Source organism: Procambarus clarkii, chromosome 72, assembly GCF_040958095.1.
Source record: "Procambarus clarkii isolate CNS0578487 chromosome 72, FALCON_Pclarkii_2.0, whole genome shotgun sequence".
Taxonomy (NCBI): domain Eukaryota; kingdom Metazoa; phylum Arthropoda; class Malacostraca; order Decapoda; family Cambaridae; genus Procambarus; species Procambarus clarkii.
The window spans coordinates 2,491,644-2,512,211 of NC_091221.1; the positions used below are offsets into that span (position 1 = coordinate 2,491,644).

General features: G+C 44.8%; 1 protein-coding gene across 18 annotated transcripts in view; it reads right to left on the minus strand.

Annotated features, from left to right (window-relative positions):
- Window positions 1-20,568, minus strand: part of LOC123773598 (heterogeneous nuclear ribonucleoprotein Q) — a 236,569-nt gene that overhangs the window by 205,666 nt on the left and 10,335 nt on the right. For all 18 annotated transcript variants that reach the window (XM_069312317.1, XM_069312323.1, XM_069312316.1 and 15 more), the window contains exons 2-3: window positions 15,222-15,378; window positions 8,361-8,523 (exon numbers count right to left, since the gene is read on the minus strand). In XM_069312317.1, coding sequence (XP_069168418.1) covers window positions 8,361-8,523; window positions 15,222-15,371 — 313 coding nt within the window. In that variant the 5' untranslated portion in view covers window positions 15,372-15,378. The remainder of the gene's footprint in view (window positions 1-8,360; window positions 8,524-15,221; window positions 15,379-20,568) is intronic.

A 20,568-nucleotide genomic window follows, 5' to 3' on the forward strand; every position in this document is an offset into this window, starting at 1 on the left:
GCGTACCCAAGCGGAACAGAGCCAGCCGCTATGATTGGTAAAGACAAGCTGCACAGTACCCTGCGCCCCACCAGTGCAAAAACTGCCCCTTACTCTAAGGCGAACAAGGGAGACAGAACACCCGAGCACACAAAGAGCGGCCGAAAACCAAGCAGTAAACAGCCAAGCAGGGGCAGGACTCAAGGAACTTGTGGAAGGCTGCCCCAAGCCCCAAGGGCAGTACTTACAGGGCACCTAGGGAAGGGAACCTTAGGCGCATGCAGCCCGAGTACTGGAGAATCACTCCCGGCTCACGCACCACCTAGAAAACAGACACCACACTCTAGGTACAGTGCTGAAACAACCACTGGAGCCGGAGCACATAACCGTTGCCTATAGCATCAGCCGAAGAACTGATGGGTGGATAGCCGGCGTGGGAGGTCTGGGGTTCCCCCTTCCCCCTCCCGGGGAGGGGGGAGCTGCGCAGACAGCGGCGCGGTGACAGTATGACAGTCATACTAGTTTCCTTGTTTTCTGTTGAAGAGTTCTATCCACTAGTTCGGCTTTAGGTAGCAATTTTCACCAGAATAGGGGTTTGTTTTGGAATGCTTACCTTTCTGGATGCTTGACCCGGTCGATGGCAGACATAGAATGCTTCCAACCACACGGGGGTTTCTATAGGCCATTGCTCCCCTTGCCTCTCTGAGGGGGCCAGGTTCTGGCCGTGGTCCCCGGTAGGCCCTAGAACTCCATACACATGACTGATGCCAAAGTCTGACATTAGCATATCAGCCGGTAAAGCTCCGGGGAAGCCGACGGGGCTCCCCCAGAAAATCTCCCAAAAATAAAGAATTGAATGTAATGAAATTCCCTTTTCTGGTAGACTTTCAGTAGCTTCCCAGTGCTTGTGGAATCAGTATAGGAAGAGGCCTAACAATAAAACATACCAGTAATACAAACAACCAAGAAACAATTGCACAGCAGTGAGAAAATGCAGAATTTTTTTTGCTTTGCTTTTTTTTGAGAAAAAATTTGCTTTTTTTGAGAAAAGGATAGTGTACAAATGTAAAACAGAACCAGGCCTATTCTATAAATTCATTAATCCCTGGGCAGCACTGCTAATAATAGCCGACTATCATTCGCTGTGCCCAAGAAAACAAAAATGAACAAATTTTGTTCTAAAATATGTTCCCTGATCCCGGGGAAAAAAATAAAAAAAAATCGTAGGAGACATATTTTGGCCACAATAGGGCAAGGAAGTCTGGCAAGAATCAAGCGCTGACAGAGCAGGCGTCTGGGGCAGTCTCTTCCACCCGAGCTGTCAGGCGGGAGTTGCCACAAAGTTATTATTACTTATATATTTCAATATCTCTGATTTGTTTTTATGTCTTTTTTTACAGTAATATTATTCAATGGTGTGTGTAGTGTGATATATTTACACCGTATAATAAAATGTTTGAACCAACGTACTCAAAAGTATGGTGCGCACACTGGTGATTCAATTTAGTGGGCCAGCCAGCGGCTTAGGGCCTGCACTGGAATTCCCCCCCCCCCCAACCCCCACCCAAAAAAAAAGATTTAATATTTATTTTCATAAAACAATGTAAGAATATTTTTGTTGTTATTACACTAGATGTTATATATAAGTACACATGTGTTATATATATATGTACACATGTTATATATAAGTGTCTGCATGTTTTGTTGCAGATACACCATAACGAACCATTAAGCTGGTATGGTGCATCGTAACAGCATAGTGGCCACCAACACACCAGTCAGCTGAGTTACCTACCTCGGGGGCCTCGTAGCCTGGTGGATAGTGCGCAGGACTCGTAATTCTGTGGCGCGGGTTCGATTCCCGCACGAGGCAGAAACAAATGGGCAAAGTTTCTTTCACCCTGAATGCCCCTGTTACCTAGCAGTAAATAGGTACCTGGGAGTTAGTCAGCTGTCACAGGCTGCTTCCTGGGGTGTGTGTGTGTGGTGTGAAAAAAAAAAGTAGTTAGTGTAGTTAGTAATCAGTTGATTGACAGTTGAGAGGCGGGCCGAAAGAGCAAAGCTCAACCCCCGCAAACACAACTAGGTGAGCACCTACTTCACCAAAATTCCTGATCACACCATACAGTTTTTGCTGTTATTACACTATATACAAACATTATATATGAGTATCTACATGTTTTGTCCACCATAACTGCACAACTAAGCTGGTAAGGTGTCCATACAGCATAGTGGCCACCATACACTGCATGACACAAGTCACACATAAAATAGCTGTCAACACTACCTCTCTCACTAACACGTTTCTGCCAGCATACTGATTATGCTGTTATTACACTATACATACACATTATATATAAGTACAGTACAACCTCGATTCAAAGTACCCTGATTCAATGAATCTCCGGCTAGTCGCACACTTTTTAGGCCGGATTTACTAACCCGGTTCAATGAACAATGGTTCGCCGAAGCGGGGGATGTTCGGATTTGCTTACGATGTCAAGACAGAGTTCACACACTGCTCGAAAACTTTCCCATTCTATCGCAGATTACAATTAATAATGCCCTCATATGAAAAGTTCGATCACACAAGTAGACCGCACAAGTGGTCCACAAGAGGTCCGCAATCTTACAATGTTGAGACAGAGTTCATATAGTGGTGGAAAACTTTCCCATTCCTTCACAGGTTACAATTAATAATTCCTTCACATGACAAGTCGGATCACACAAGTGGACCACACAAGTGGACTACACATGTGGACCACACATGTGGGCCACACAAGTGGACCACAAGTGGTCTACAAGCTTATGATATTGGGTCAAGGTTCACAGAGTGGTGGAAATCTGTCTCATTCTATCACTGATTACAATTAATAATTCCTTCATAGGACAAGTTGGATCACACAAGTGGACCACACAACAAGTGAACCATATGAATCAAACACCAGCCAGAATGGTCCACACAAGTGAACGACTGAGTTTCAATGATTTTCGTTCAATGATTTGTGGCACACGTATCTTTGTAAACTAATTAAAGGCTGAAGTGTGAATAGCTAGCTAATGTGTTGAAATCTTCTTATGTACATTTTCTGTGATGAAACAAGATGAGTGAGGATGGACAGATAAGGGAATACTGTACAGTAAACCTCAGTTTACAGTGAGGTTTCACTCACTTTCGTCTGTGTCGTCATAATTTAGTGATCCATGACTTTGAACGTTTCAGATTAATAAATCATTTCTAAAACTGGTGTTTTAATAACTCTTTATTACCCTAATTAAACTAAACTAAATAAAACCAAAAATATACTGTAATATAATAGATATCTGCTATTTGAAAAATTATTCATGTTATTGGCGGCACAACTCCAGTGCGAGTGGACGGGTCTAATCCGTGTGCACACAACACCATGATTGTTTTGTTCGATTTCGTCGCCATAGTTTAGTGACCTACGGCTTCGAAATAATAAAATTAACAAATCAGATCTAAAATAAGTATTTTTTATAGCTCTTATCATCGTAATAATATTGCTAAACTAAATATATAACCCAAAAATATATAATTTGAAGTAAATCCAATATGTGAGAGAAATTTATGTTACTGGTTCTGGCTTAAACACCAGCCTACTGTAGGGTGTATAGACCTAGTCTGCGTTCGTACAGTAGGCACCCAGTGCCCTTAGCTTTGTCTGCGATTGGCGTATTTATCCATTGGTGGAAGAATAATCGTGGAAGTTACCATTTTTTTACTACAGCTGTATTGTTATACAACAAATGTCTCAGGGGGCTTACTAATAGTGCCTTATTAATGCCAAAAATGAAGCAATATTTTGCAAGAACTAGTAGCAGAAAATCAACCAGCACGAGCACAGCCGTACCCAGCACGAGCACAGCCGTATCCAGCACAAGCACAGCCGTACCCAGCACGAGCACAGCCGTACCTAGCACGAGCATAGCCGTACTCAGCACGAGCACAGCCGTACCCAGCACGAGCACAGCCGTACCCAGCACGAGCACAGCCGTACCCAGCACGAGCACAGCCGTACCCAGCACGAGCACAGCCGTACTCAGCACGAGCACAGCCTGTACCCAGCACGAGCACAGCCGTACCCAGCACGAGCACAGCCGTACCCAGCACGAGCACAGCCATACCCAGCACGAGCACAGCCGTACCCAGCACGAGCACAGCCGTACCCAGCACGAGCACAGCCGTACCTAGCACGAGCACAGCCGTACCCAGCACGAGCACAGCCGTACCCAGCACGAGCACAGCCGTACCCAGCACGAGCACAGCCGTACCCAGCACGAGCACAGCCGTACCCAGCACGAGCACAGCCGTACCCAACACAAGCATAGTCGTACCCAGCACAAGCACAGCTGTACCCCAGCACGAGCACAGCCGTACCCTACACGAGCACAGCCGTACCCAGCACGAGCACAGCCGTACCCAGCACGAGCATAGCCGTACCCAGCACGAGCACAGCCGTACCCAGCACGAGCACAGCCGTACCCAGCACGAGCACAGCCGTACCCAACACAAGCATAGTCGTACCCAGCACAAGCACAGCTGTACCCCAGCACGAGCACAGCCGTACCCTACACGAGCACAGCCGTACCCTGCACGAGGACAGCCCTACCCAGCACAAGCACAGCTGTACCCCAGCACGAGCACAGCCGTACCCAACACAAGCACAGCTGTACCCCAGCATGAGTACAGCCGTACCCAGCAAGAGCACAGCCACCCGGAATGGTACCCACGATCTTGAAATAACTTTTCATATTTCTTTACAAAATAAACTTGTGGAAAATTATTCATTTACTGGATTTCTTGACCAGGATTCTGATATTAGCAGTATTGTGGTGAGAATTTGCGATGTGTGTGTAGAATGGTGGGGGAAGTAATCTTGGTGATGGGTGAAGCGATGCTGTGGTCACAAGCTGAACAGCAGTGCTGTGAGCTCATGCTGCGTGCACCAGCCTTGGTTGCTCACTCAGTACTGTACTGAGGCCTTCACACCCGGAATGGTGCCCATGATTTTTTTTTAATGGTGTCTGTTTACTGGAGCCCTGAGGAAGGTGATGTGAACCCCAGAGAGCCATGGGACTTTTAAGTTATGCAGTACAGTACTTTTAATTAAGTACTGTACTTCCACTAATGAGCGGGAGTACTGGTTTGCGTGCAGAGTTGCTAGTTTCTCTTCATTTATTTTCTTTCTGGAGGAGTTCTTTGCTCTTTCGGGCTGTAGGTCACAATTTTACCGGCTGGCTGTTTGTTTTGGTTCACCTATCTTTCTGGGTTACTATGCCAGTCTACGGCAGAATATGACATACTCTAAATGTAAAGTGCTCATACTCCATTGCTCCCTGCGCCTCTCTGAGGGGACCAGGTTCTGGCTCTGGTTCCCGGTAGGCTTAGAACTCCACGTGACTGATGACCCCAAGCTAATAAAGCACATATCAGTTCAGTTAGCTTCAGGGAGTCGACAGGCCTACCCTCCAGAAAAACCAGAGTTAAATGTAATGAAACGTCAGTTTCTGGGTGAGCCCCAGAGGCTCCGTGAAGGTATCATCAATGATTAAGTGCCATATTACATAAACATACTGCATGACAATCAACTTTAAAATGGTCCAGGACGGATCGAAACGTCGTCGTCCCTTCACCTTCTAGTGTGTGGTCTGGTCAACAAGTGCCATATTACCTAGTGCCATCAGCTGCAGAGTTCTTTTTGCCTACTGGAGACCACCAGCCAAAATCTGGCCCCCCCTCAGAGGTGCAGGGAGTGATGGCCTATGCTCACGTTATATTTAAATGATATCTAGGCAACAACAAGGAAGGCACCCAGAAAGATAGGAATCAAAACAAATCACTGCTTGGTTTAAAAATGAGGCCAAAACCCAAAATTGCCAACCCAAAATACGCCAACCCGGGTAGAAAAATGCCCGGGTTTGGACATCGAGCAAACAGCGCCAGAAACCAAGGCTGGACCGACCAAGGAACCAGAAGAATCACCCTCCCACTGTAAGATTATACATGCCAGTACCTGAAGCATAATGGAGCAGGTAAAAAAAAAAAAAAAAAAAAAAGGTAAATGCAGCCCCATCTCAACCAGTCCAGTGAAATGGTATCCACTGCAAGAGCCTCACAGTCGGAGAATGGCGCTGCATGAAGAGGCAGACGCCAAGACTACACTGTCGCAGAGGTCGACGTTAAAACACCCAAACGTCCGAAAAGCCAAAGAAAGGAATCAGCGAGCACGGCACCTCACAGTCAAAGAAAAAGCTGGGGATGATGCAACAGCACCAGTTGCCGGCATCACAGAGGACCCACCTCGACCAACAGCAGGTGAAACCCTCGCTTGATCCCCTGCTGGAAGACTGACAAAACCAACCCCCACTGGACACAACCAGAGACCGGACGGTAATTCACCAAAGCCGAGCAATCCAAAAACCCAAAATTGAGCAACCAATTCTTCAGGAAAAAGCAGAGGACAAAAAGGAGCAGTGGAAAGAAGAGCCAGGGCCCACACCTAATCCAAAGCATGAGCCAACACAGCCTGCCTACATGCGAGGTGAAAAAACAAGAAACTGCCTCCTGGAGGATTGGAGCACACATCTTAAACAAGGCAGATGAAGCTGAAGCTGCCACAACAAAAACCCAAACAAGAGGCACTTCACCGAGTGACCACACATTCTCCGCAAACCAATCAGAAGACAGTTTGTGGAAACACAAGAACCACACGACAGAAGCCAAGTGAGAACGAGTCCAAAAATCATCAGCGACCAAAACTGCTGAAAGAATAGGAACTTGAGTGTGCAGCTACACCAGACCAACATCACTGAAAAGGGCAGAAGTGATTAGGCAAGAATTGAGGTATACAAGAGAGCCCCCCAGAAAATGTGCATCACTAGATACACCTCCCACCACTCAAGAGCACAGGTACAACAAAAGCCTCGCCAAGCTCCCAGCAAAAACATAGGACAATCTGCTAGCCAGGACGGCTCTGGAACCTTGTAATGCACCGAACTCAAGAGAGGCAACTCCTCGAAAATGGCGACTGAAAATGGCAACCCACGGATCTGCCGAAGCCACAACCCAAGCTAAATGCTGCCACGACTTTGAAACTCTCTGATGCTTTCAGAGAAGGATGCAGGGGGGGGGGGAAGGAGATGGGTAAACCAAACCAATCGGGTAGGGAAGAGGTGGTGTGGACGGAACTAAGGTCGAGTTAACCAACACCTCCAATTTCAAGTCCCTACAACACAAACAGGGCAGATCCGGGGCAACCAATTGGGCACAACGTAGAGTGTTCCAGGACCAAAAACCAGTGATGCAAAGAACGCGCTCCGTGAAACTTCTGGGTTTCCACAGAAGAATGGGTAATCGTGAACACATGAAGGGAACAAGTTCCACATGACTCTGGGTCATAGGTGTCACTGACCCAACAAGCAGCATGATGGAGACAGAAAGAATGAACGTCCCTGAATGGCACCAGTCACGAACAACCCTGAAATTCCCACAAGGTGCCTTCTGCAGATTATTATGTTCATATGAGTGTTGTATTGGAAATTCCAAAATCAGATGATGAATTCTAGTCTCATCACAGCAATTATGGGTAAGAGTAAAATGCATCATCAAACCACTCAAGTGGCAACTAAGAGAATTATTCTGTGCAATCATATATATAAATGTTAAAGCTTCATGACAATAAAGGGGTTCTCAAGATGTTGCATGAAAATAAACACAACTTTCACAAAACTCTAAGCTATTACTACATGGAATATGTAATGAGTGTAGAACATCTAGTAATAGTAGTCATAGGGGGGCACCTTGTGGTGGTGTAATAAGCACTCTTGTCTTACAAGCAAGACAACCTAGAATCAAATGAGAAAATTGAATGACTGGGCATTTACTGTTCCTTTGCTCAGTTTGGTTCTGTGCAACAAGCAGTAGCTAGAAACCTGAATGTACATATAACAATTGGCAGATTGTGCTGTTTGGAAAACTATGATAAAATATCATTCATGAATGCCACAAGTAAAATGGGTAATAGAATCAATTCCTTCTTCAGTGACAAACTGTTTGTCATTAATTACATGTTATTTTACAATGTTTTATGTTAATAAGAATTTTAAGGGACACTGACAATTTTTTTCATTGTCCAGTGATAAATTTTTCAACGATTATATCATTCCTTCATGTAAGCATGAGCCGAATATGTCTCCTCCTATCAGTAAAATTCACAAACCCAAACATTTTGCAACATTTTACAAACTAGTGACACAGTTAATCGGATTTAAAAACAAATCCAGAGGACCAACACAAAAGTGATTAATTCTTAGAATTACAAATTTCATTCTTCGACAGTTAAGACCAACCTACTTACTGTTATATTGTTTCCTCTGTCTATACGTCTTCATTACCCCACAGAGGTAAGCTGATTTATTAGATACATGTTCTAGGTTGGATTCCAAGAATTGTTTGAGTACTGTAACTGCACCTTCAACTGGAAATTCTTTTAATGCATCTAATGCCCGCTCATCCAAATCCTGTAATAAAATTGCACCATTAAATAAAAATGTAAAGTTACTGTACACACTTTTAATACCAAGAATTTAAGGAGGAAAGACTGTAAAATATTTTAAATTCAACCTTGAAAGACCATCAGAAGTACTTACCCTTATACTGTACTTAAAATCAGAGACTGTCGAGTATTGCTCTGCTACTTACAACAATACAATATCAGGTGCCAGTAATGGTTTTGTTAAAAAAAATGGAAGCAAGGATCCAACCTACCTTCCTTTCTAGGCTTCACCAATCCCCCTTACTCATCCCCAGAAATGGCTAGAGAAGAACTGTTTCTCTGTGTCAGTTGATTCATCCTGAGTCTGCTTTGTCTCCTTGTGTTATGAGCTTGTGCTTCAGTGAACACTTTACGTGTGTGTATGTATTTAGCATCCTTGCATGTCATTCAAGCACCATCAAACTGATCTGGGTTAAGTGCCTTACTCTATGACACATCGGTAATACATTAAGCAGCAGTTTTTCCTCTTAACTCTTTCATTCCTTAGGGACAGAGATGACGTCCTACAAATAACTCTGCGGATGTTCCTTAGGGACATAAGTGACGTCGAAAATTAAAATATTTGTAAAAATTAAAGTTTTTCTACGATCTTTATGAGGGATTGGTTTTAAAATGTGCACCAATGTCTTCCCATTTTATAGCAAACTGAGGTGAAAATTGAAGTGAGAAACTTGAAAAGAGTAAATACATTTGTGAGCGGGTGTGCCAATGGGCGCTCGCTCACGGGTAATGCTTGGCCGACTTTCGGTGTTGCTGTGGGTTTGGGACCTTATATACATATACCCCTGTAGGGAATTCGATTGCGAACAAATTGATACCAAAATGAAAGACGTAGCACAAGAATTGAAGTGACAAAAGTGAAAAAAGTATACACATTTTATTGCTCTTGCGTGCTGACGGGTAACAGTGGGCCAATTTTGGGGTTTGGAGTGGGTGGAACACCGGGCCTTTGGACCTTATATACATAAACTCCTGTAGGGAATTCTATTGCAAACATTTTGATACCAAAATGAATGATTTACAACGAAAATTGAGGTGATAAAACTGAAAAGAGTATACACTTTTCAGTGTTGCCGCGCGCTCACGAGAAACACCCGGGCCACCTTGGGGTAGTCTGGCGTACATAAGCCCAGAATGCGAAAGTGTTAAGTGCCCCCATCTGCTCTTGAGCTTAGGTTCTATCAATCACTGCATCATTTGTGTGAGATTTATTCTACCACTTGGGCCATGCTTATAAATGGTGACTTTTTCCTTAACTGTTAATTTTTATTTAGTACTATAGCAATACAGTAGTGGCCTTCTCCTTTCCTTCTCAGTGATCAATAAGATTTGGTTAGGGTTTTCTAAGAGAACCAGTCTTGCAACTAGATGTCCTTTCCACAGGATGGATTATGCTGGAACCATACTAGGTTCTTGCCTAATTTATTCTCTTGATCACTGCAGACATGGATCTCTGCTCAGAAGTCTGAATCTGGCTGAAACTTAATTTGATGAGGTATCATAAAGAATTTCTCAATAATATCTTCATTTTTTGTGGCTGCAGCCTTAAGACTGGCGGATCTTCTCCATGGATAACATTTATCATATACTAACAAAAGATGTGACTAGCTTCAGATTCTGAAAAGTCAGGTCACAGGTGGAAGACTTGTTGCTCCCAAATAAGAGGGGATGGGGGTTTTGCCAGTTTTTAGAGCAAAGAGTTTACCACTCTCGCTTGTTCCTTGTTTGTTCCTTAGTAAGCATAGACCTGTAGACATCTCTTTTCCTGCATCCTGGAGTCCTCTTCAGAAAGTCTCGTTCCTTGTATCAGTATGGTGGAAAAATATTGAGGGAATATGTATTCTGGTAAGAAAACTGCCTGGCTCTAACCATTACAATCTGGTGCCCTGATATCACACATCTGATGTGCAGACTGCTTTCTGCTTCTATTCCTCCAATGTTTATGTCTCCAATGATGGTAACATCTAGTCTATAACCTGGTGACCTTCCATAACCTTATGTCCCAGGACTGTAACTGCAAGTGTGTGTATGGGGTCATATTGGCAAGGAAAGAGGACCTAAGTCTTGCTTGCCACAACCAGGGGCTCAGTACGGCTTCTATCAACTTGACACATATTCAGCGACACTTCACTCTTGCTCTTTTGTCTTGAGCCACAAGTTCACATTTCTGATGTTTGAAGATGTCAAACAGTTGACAAGGTCACCATTGATTTCTGATAACTGTACAGTTTGTCAAAGAAAAGGCTCATTACTACTAATGAAGTCACTGGCTCCAATACATGTGATGACATGATATCACTTGAAATCAAATAATCCCTGGAATCAAGATTTATTTTCTGCCCATTAACATCACTTGAGGGCAGCAGTTGACCTCAACCAACTTGCTGCTACTCAAGAAAATATGGTTTGTTAACAATGACTCCTGGAATTGTGTCAACAGAATGATGATGGTACGTACTCGCACCTTTTAAATGCCAGATATAAGTCTAATGAGACTGCAGACACATAATATCTCCTATTCACTTGCAACTGCAAGAAAATTGCACAGCTACATCATAGTTACAACTATCCCACAGCTGACTTCATGTTGCACCTTAAGAGAGATCACAACCAAGAAATATGAGGTACCATTTTCCATCTTGGAATTCATTTGCTAGTTAGCTGACTACACCCATGGTTGAAACATGCATAGTTACACCAGAATTGTCCTCAAAAGAGGCTGGATCCATAATCGAGGCATAAACCGGGTCACGCAGGAGGTAAACCACCAAGAACCTTGTGAGCCTCCACAGGTAGAACACCGAGCAAGAAAACCTCCGGAATGTTGAATCCTGGATGCTCAAACTGCTAGACTGGGGGCTAAAAGTACAGGAACTCCCACCTCAACCAGTCCTGCTGGAAAACGTCTACCGCAAAAGCTTCACAGTCGGGAAACAGCACCATGTATGTTGGGAGACACCGAGACGACACCGACGCAAAGAGCTCTACAGTTGCCTGTACTGACCTCTGGATGTCAGTACAGCCAACAAAGTCAAATGAAGGAGGCGGCATTGACCGTCCTCTCCGTGGAAAGGGGAATGAAGTGCAACAGGTCATCTGTTAGGATGTTGGACACTCCCCAAATAGAAATGACACAGAGAGCTAAACCCCGAGAACTCAGCAGAAGAGCTACCAGAAGCAACCAGTCCCAAAGAGCCACGGACCGCAGAGACCCTCCTCCCCCCGGCTCAGACAATGAACCACAGGGGTGCAATCCGAATGAAACCATATCAGAATGCTTCGAGGAAGCCGAATCTGCTGCAACGCCAGCCACACAGCCGCAAACTCCCGCACCTTGCTGTGAGCCCGAAGGAAGGATGGAACCTAACGACACTGGCTGGCCTGGTGAGCGCTGGTCACAAAGCCCCAGCCAAAAGATGAGGCATCCGTGAGCCATCGAGAGCGGCAAAGGGAAGGCTCCACGGCACCAAACCCCAAAAACCCAAAAAGGAAGCCGGTGACTCACCAACCAACAGAAAGACGCCAGGGTGCGACCCCAGCAGTCGCGAGAGAGTTGAAATGGGATGCCCCAAAGATACCTGAACAGCCTCCGAAGCTAAAGCTTGCCCAGCAGGTAAACCAGCATGGCAAAGTCCAGGCTCACAAACAACTGCCTGAGCAACCACTGAGTGACCCAGGTCCCCCCAAAACAGCTGAAGGCAGGACTGTAACCAGACCAATGTCGTAGAAGGAAGAGAGATGGACACAATCCGCGAATCCCACACAAGGCCCAGCCAAGTTCGAACCTGAGAAGGAACCAACCGGAACTTCCGCCTATTCACCAGGAACCCGAACCTGGCAATCTAGGAAAGAACCAGATCCTTGGCTAACAGACACCCCGCCCAGCTTGGAGCCTACACCAACCAGCCTACAAAGGAGGCTGCCAGCCAGGAAGGCACCGGAACCTCGAACGGCACCATATCAGGGGAAAAGGAACTGAACCTAAACAAAACTGGAACCCACATAGAGGCAAAACCGGGTCTCATGGGAGGCATGTGCCACAGGCCTCCCAAACCCCCCAAGGAAAATTCAAGAGGAAGAAAACATCTGAAAAGATAAATCCGAGGAACCAATAGAGTACCCAGAAACGAACCCAGGGGGAAGTACATTTGCCAGCGGAAAAGACGCATCACGGGAACAAAGGTTCATTAGTTGTCCATAATGAATAATGTTACAATTTTTTGTTGTCATAACCCTGATAAATAGAGCTCCACCGCTAAAACGGCTAGAAAACAGACAGGATATCGAAGGCCAGATGCTTGGGAGCTGGACGAGCAAACAGGGCATGTACATTGGGCACAAAACCGGAGCCGAGAAGAAAAGAAAGAAAACAACCCAACGACCACAGTCTGTAAGCAGAAGACCAGGAGACTTGATCACCCAAAAGTCCCCAGGGGAACATACAGGATAGGACACCTTGAACATGAAGAAACAAGACAAAATGGCATGCAGCAGCTGGAGCGTAACCATGTAAAGTATGAGGGTGTGTAATTCACGCCGGCAAATACTGTATGGTAAACCAAATAAGAAGGGAAAGAAAGACAAAAAAACCCTACCCCACCTCTTTACCACAGCCCAGAAAGCACAAAGGTCCAAGCTGGGGCAACTAGCAGACCCCCCCCCCCATAAGCCCCGGGAACCACCGACAGAGGCCCTGGGGCAGAGCCCTTATCCACACCCACCACCCCCTGAAGAAAATGCGGAGTCCAGGGAAGAAAGGGTGTAAGTTAGATCGACCCAAAAGCTTCGGTGGAAAAATCGGGCTCAACCACCCCCACGCACGAATAGGAAAGGGCACTCCCAAAATCCACCCGAGCATCATCCCAAGCACAAACCTCACCCTGGCACCCAAACCCTCAGACGTTCGGGAGCTGGAAGCAGGGAGGGGATGGGGAGGAGCAAGGCAAACCACACCCACCAGGGAAGGAAGTAAGGGTGTGGACAGAACCACGTAAGAAGTAACCAATGCCTGAAATCCAGGTTCCCACAAAAATGCCACAAAAATGCCTTTTTCCCACAAAAGCGACAAAGCCTTCCAACGGGAGTGAGACCTGAAAGTCCCAGGGAAGATAACCCTGACATGCAAGGGAGGTACTTACCGGGCACCTAGGGAAGTTAGCCCTAGGCACATGAAGCCCAGCGTACAGAGAACACCTGGCCAACACACCACACAAAGCTGGCAAAGCCACAAATGCAAAAGTCAGTCAATAAAGCAAGGCCAGAGGAGACGTGTTGACACCAGGCACATCAGTCAACGAACTGTTGGGGTGAGCAGTCGGCTCACCTGGGTGGGTTTCCCCTCTCCTTTTTGGGGAAGCGGGGACGTGCTAGTTGGATATCGATTGCTTATTTGTTTATTTCCTTTGGGGGAGTTCTTTGGCTCTAATCGGACGTAGGTTGTAATTTTCACCAGTGGGGGTTTGTATTGTTTTGCCTATCTTTCTGGGTGCTTTCCCTTTTCAATGGCAGACATGACATACACTAAATGTAGAGCGCTCATATGGCCATTGCTCTCTGCGCCTCTCTGAGGGGGCCAGGTTCTGGCTCATGGTCCCCGGTCCTAGAATTCCTGGGACTGATGACACCAAACTAATATGGCACATGTCAGTTTGGATAGCTTCAAGGAGCCTCCAGTGCTCCCCACAGAAAGAGGTGATATGATTACCACTTGAAAATAATAACAGGAATCAACCAAATTAACAAGAGGAATTCCTGAAACCAGCAACGTCAAGAACACGAGGAGACAGATTCAAGCTAAGGAAACAAAGGGGTTGAAAAAATATTAGAAAGTTTTATTTTGCAGTGGTAGACAGTTGGAACAAGTTAAGAGAGAAGGTGGCAGAGATTAAAACTACAGTATCAGTAATTTCAAAGCGTTATACGACAAAGAGTACTGGAAAGACAAGACCATCACGAGTGTACCTCTCATCCCGTAACTACACTCAGGTAATTACTAAACCAAAAATATCCAAGTATCAAAAGACATTATATAAACCAGTTAAATATTCTGATTAAGTGTAATAAAGTAATTTGTCACGTTATGAAATGTGCTCTGCTCTAATTGGCCTTTAAGTCTAAAAATAATGCCACGTTCACAAAAAACAAAATAAGATATCAAACTTTCAATGCCATGCAACAAAAACAGTGTAATCATTGTTCATCTTGAAATCAACTTTGCAAGATACAAAAATAGTGTAGTAAGTAAACTGCAAGCAAACCAGTGTGCTAACAATATACATTATGCTCTACCAACTTTAACCAAACAAATATTCACCATTTACTTTGTAATAAACTATTCAGCAAAACACTGCTGGTATTTAAGGATGCTATTAAATACAGTCTCCATAATTAAAAAATAACATAATAAAGTATTACCCATCACATATAGTGACCTGAAACTACTGACACACAAACCTACAACACAAATTTTGTACTCTTCCTTTTACTAACGCATTAAGAGCCAAAAACTCTGGAAAGGTCCTACAATAGTATAGTAGCAGCAAAAATGTCAACTTAAATATACATATCATATTCTTGAAATTTCAATCAATTCTATGTGCACAAACCCTGTTTACGTTTTAAAATGGAATGACAAGATTAAATGTTCAAGTTTAAACCACTCACTTCGTGTCTCAGTTTGCCCTGTTTGTAGATTTCATCTAGTTTTGCTGCAACTTTCTCATTAAGTCCATAATTTATCAATTTCTGGTAATCTTCTGTTCGTTCGCCATCTATTTGTGACCCCGGGTCACCACCACCGTTACCTTCTGCCATCACTCCCCTGTAAGAAATCAAAATGAAAATAAATTTAACTGACCACTAGGTAATAACATCCTGCCTATCCCTTTCTTTACTGTTGTTGTAAATACAAGTCACCACGATAAACCTTTTACATACAGTATTTTAATCATATCTACTATTTTTGCCGCCAGTAATTCGTTCATAAAGAAACAACCATCAGTGAATGTAATGAAACTCCATTTTCTGGGTGAGACTCAAATTGAAAAACCTAGACTTTCTAGGACAAGAAAGGCATTCTAGGACAAGAATTGAGGTGACTAAGTTGAAAAGAGTATACACTTTTCAGAATTACCGCACGCTCCCGTGGAATGCCCGGACCCACCTGGGGTAGCGCTGACGCTCGCTTCGCCCAGAGCACGAAAGTGTTAATCATATCTAGTATTTCCACCGCGAGTAATTCGTTCATAAAGAAACAACCAGCGATAAATGTAATAAAACTCCATTTTATGGGTGAGACCCAGAGGCTCCTTGGAGCTATACCGGGCTGATGTTTATATATTAGACTGTGGCAACAGTCAATCGATGGAGTTCTACCAAGGACCAGCACCAGACCCTGGCCACCTCAGAGAGGCATGAGGAGCAATGGCCTATAGACTACCCCCCATGTAGTTGGAAGCAGTCTATATCTGCCATCTACCAGGTCAGGCACCCAGAAAGGTAGGAATACCAAAAATAAACTACAGGGATGGTGAAAAATTGTTAACCGAAAGCTGAACGAGCAAACAGAACTCCCCCAATCAGAAAACAAGCAAACAAGCATGATGTCACCACAAACGCTGAGCCGCTGTCTGCAGCAACTCCCCCCCCCCCTCCCTGGCAGGTGGAAGGGGGGGGTAAGGGGGTCCCAGACATCCCATGCCGGCTACCCAACCCCAGTTCAGATGCTGAATATCAAAAATGCGAAAAAAATGCCAACCAGAGGGAGGGAGGGATGCCTCCGGGTCTCACTCAGAATATGGCATTTCATTACATTCAATGCTGGTTTTCTGAGAGCCCCTTTGGCTCCCTGGAGCTGCCTAACCAAAGATAAAGGAAAAGAGAGAGACTTACCCGAGAGGTAAGTTACCCACTCACGCCTCAACTCAAAAGTCGAGACAACTGGCTGCAACCTGCAACCCAAGGCTACACAAGCCCGAGAAGCGCCAGGAATCATAAACGAGGTACCATGCGGCCAGGACCATGTTCGACCTACAAAAGCCACATGCCCGAATGTCAGTTCAGAACATAATACCAAAAACAGCAGCCAAAGCCGCGAACTTAAGAATGTCCTGGGCACTGGGATAAACTGCAGGCTGGCTGGACTGAATAATCCTACGGACGACCTGGGAGACCCGCACCCTGGAACAGGGAAGAAGGGAAACCGGGTCAACCCAAAGTGCATCCCCTACCATGGAGGCTGTGGTGTGCAAGTAACGACAAAGAGCCGCAACCTGAAACAAAACACGATGCACCCACGGCCAAACCAAACATGCATCAAATACCTCAAGGACCCCTCCGGAAAGCAGCAGTCTCATTCATCGCCTGAAAAGGAGACAGCTGCAAACAAACAAAATGACCACCAGGACTAAAAGAGCAGAAATCCCTGCGCCGAAGGAGAGCATGAAGCTCCCTGACCCGACCCCCAGAGACCAATGCCAACAAGAAAAAAAGCCTTCCGCACGATTCTAGGCGACAGTATTCGGCATAAGATGACAGTCCTGAAACAACCAAGAGAGAAAAGGGAAAAGACCCAAACAGAAATCGAAGACAACCTACAACGAGTCAAAAAGGACCGCCAGGAAACTTCATACTGCCGCCAAGTTGAAACTTGCAGGTGGGACACCATCAACAAAGACGAGCGCCCAAACGTCCAGAAGAGCCAACGGAATGAGTCGGCGTCAACTGTCCATTCCGTGGACCGAGGAATGAACCGGGACAGGCCGTTCGCCAGGACGTTGGACACCCCCTTGGATGTGAACCCCGAGAACTCAGCAGACGAATCGCCCGAAGAGACCTGCCCCAAAGAGCCAACGGTGCAGGTGATGAACCACCGGGAAGCAGTCCGAATGGAGCCGAATCGTTGCTCCACGAGCGACACAAACCCTCCGAAGCAAAAAAAAAGTTTGCAGTGGTCCACCACTGCGAACTCCTGTACTGTGCTGTGAGCCCGACTTAAGGACGGATCCCACCGACCCTGTCTGGCTTGGTGAGCACTGGTCACAAAGCCCCAGCTGAGAGATGACGCATCCGTGAACACATCGAGCGAGGGCTCGGGTAGGCGCCACAGCACTGAACCCTGAAAAACCCGAAGAGGAAGCCAGCGACGCAGCAACTGATGGGATAACAGAATACACCACCTGCCTTCCCTGACAACTTCCACCACTGACACCATCTGCTTCCCCTGACAACACCTTCCACCCCTGACACCACCTGCCTTCCCTGACAGCAGTTTCCACCACTAACACCACCAGTCGTTTCTGACCGCAACTTCCACCCACCAGTCTTTTCTGACAACGTCCATCACTGACACCACTAGTCTTTTCTGACAACAACTTCAAACACTAACTCCACCTACCTCCAATAAGAATAACTTCCACCACCTGCCTCCTGACTCTAAACCCCAACTACTGACACCACTTGCCCCGACTCCAATTCTCACCAATGACACCACCTGCCTCCCCTGACACCATTTTAACATCCTTCAACCATTTCTCGCTGGAAACAATGAGTAAGCAAAATAAAACACTGTAAAACTGTTTACACTTTGGTGAATCATAGTTGATGACAGCCACCTCCAACACTTGGTCTCAAGTGACCACTTGGACGAACAATCCTTGCTTAATCGAAGATTGGTATTTTCCACTGAACATTTAGTACCGAACTCAATTTGTTCGGATCATCCAGGAATTCGATACAGCAGGGTTCACAAGAGTGAGGAAGCACTGTATTATAATAATATATATATATATATATATATATATATATATATATATATATATATATATATATATATATATATATATATATATATATATATATATATATATATATATATATATATATATATATATATATTCTCCACTCGATCATCCGGACTATATGGGAAGGACCCCCAGCCGGATTATCACATTTTTCGGATAATGGTACTTTTTCACCTACGAGTCCAAAAGTGACAATTTCCAACTACTTTTATACTACAAACAACATAATTTGAATTGCCTTGCCACATATAATTATTAAATATTCAACTAGAAACCTCAACTTACCTTGTTGGTGTTCGTCTTCTTGATTGATGCCACACATCTTGAAGTTAAGAATTCTTAACAATTTACGTAACCTATACTAACACAACACTAAAATTAACACTTAAAATTACTGTACAGTTCATTAAGCAAAGTTAGTTTTGACTGCCAGCTGCTGAAGCCTTACTGGTTGAAGGCATTTGGGTTGCCTGTGAGGCCTTGCTTGTTAAAGGCGCTTGCATGTGCCTCACTTGTTGAAGCGCTTGCATGCCCTCACTTGTTGAAGGCTCTTGGCTTGCCTGTGACGCCTCATTTGTTGAAGGCGCTTGGCTTGCGCCTCACTTGTTGAAGGCATTTGGCTTGCTTGTGACGCCTCACTTGTTGAAGGTGCTTGCTTGCTTGCGCATCACTTGTTAAAGGCTCTTGGCTTGCCTGTGGCGCCTCACTAGTTGAAGGCATTTCGCTGCCAGTGACGCCTCACTGGTTGAACAACACATAACTTGTCTTTAATTGCTAGGACAACCTTCTTCCTCTTAACACCTCCAGAATGATTGATGCTGCTACCAGACATAGTCTTGGCCAAAAATGTTCAAAGTTACTATGAAAATAAAAAAGTTATTTAAAAAAATATTTCACTAATGGCGCAGCACTGTGTATAACACGAGGGACGGACACACATGGGTTGACCAGTGTTGGACATGTCCACTTGGGGTGGGGCAGCTATAGCGCGTTACGTAGGCCGCCAGGAGACAAAAAACTCAAAATATTTTTGAAGGAAACTTCAGCCTGTGCACATTAATTTTAGGAAACTTATTTATTTGTTATTACATAATTACTAGTACTTATTTCATTTGTTTTTGGCTATGATTAAGTGTTCTAAAATTAATGGTAATTTCTGTACCTAGGTGGTCCCTTCCGACGCACCCCTCCCACCCTCCCGACACCACCCACCCACCCCACCCCTTCCTCCACCATGCGTCTAGAGCCACAGACGGGATTAATATGGTATGGCCGAATATTCATCCGGCCAAACTAGCTTTTATCCGGTTCCTGTGGCCATTTTGGCCGGATATTGTGATAACTTTATCCGATCACGATTTTGGCCGTATAAGGGCGTTTTCCGGATGTTTGAATCCCGGATAATCGCGGGGTTACAGTATATATATATATATATATATATATATATATATATATATATATATATATATATATATATATATATATATATATATATATATATATATATATATATATGCACACAGTGGCACCTCGACTTACGATTGCCCCTACTTACGATAATTTCGAATTACGATGTAAATTTCATCGAAAAATGCGACTCGACATCCGATGGTGTCGACTTACGATATTTGTTGGTACACGTTCGGGTCGACCGAGCGCGTGGTTCCCGGTCACGCGGCAGACCTGCCTCAGTTTACTACAGCTGCCCACTTAGTGACGATCGCGCCTATAAGAAATTCCGCTTTTGTGGTGATTTTTTTGCACTTTGAACATTAAAGTAATTATTATATATCACGCCATGAGTCCCAGGAAAGTCAGTGGTAAGACTCAACATATGAAAACCCATGTAAGGATGACCATAGAGCAGAAACAAGAGTACAGAATGTCTCTTCCTCAACAATTAAGAAAATGTGTGCAGCATGGGAAGAATTGCAAACCTTTGCTGAAACGACTCACCTAAATCAAGCTGGAGTAGGTCGTTGCCTTAACCTATTCAATGACACTGTGATGCATCTTTACAGACAAATGTTAAAACAAAGGGAAAAACAAATGTCTCTTGACAAATTTGTAGTGAGACAAACAAGCACTGAACCACAACCAGGTCCTAGTGGTGTTCAGGCAAAACGTAGGAGAGAGAGTACCCCAGAGAAAACATCACTGCCTGATGTGATAATGGAAGGGGACTCCCCTTCCAAACAGTAACAACTCTC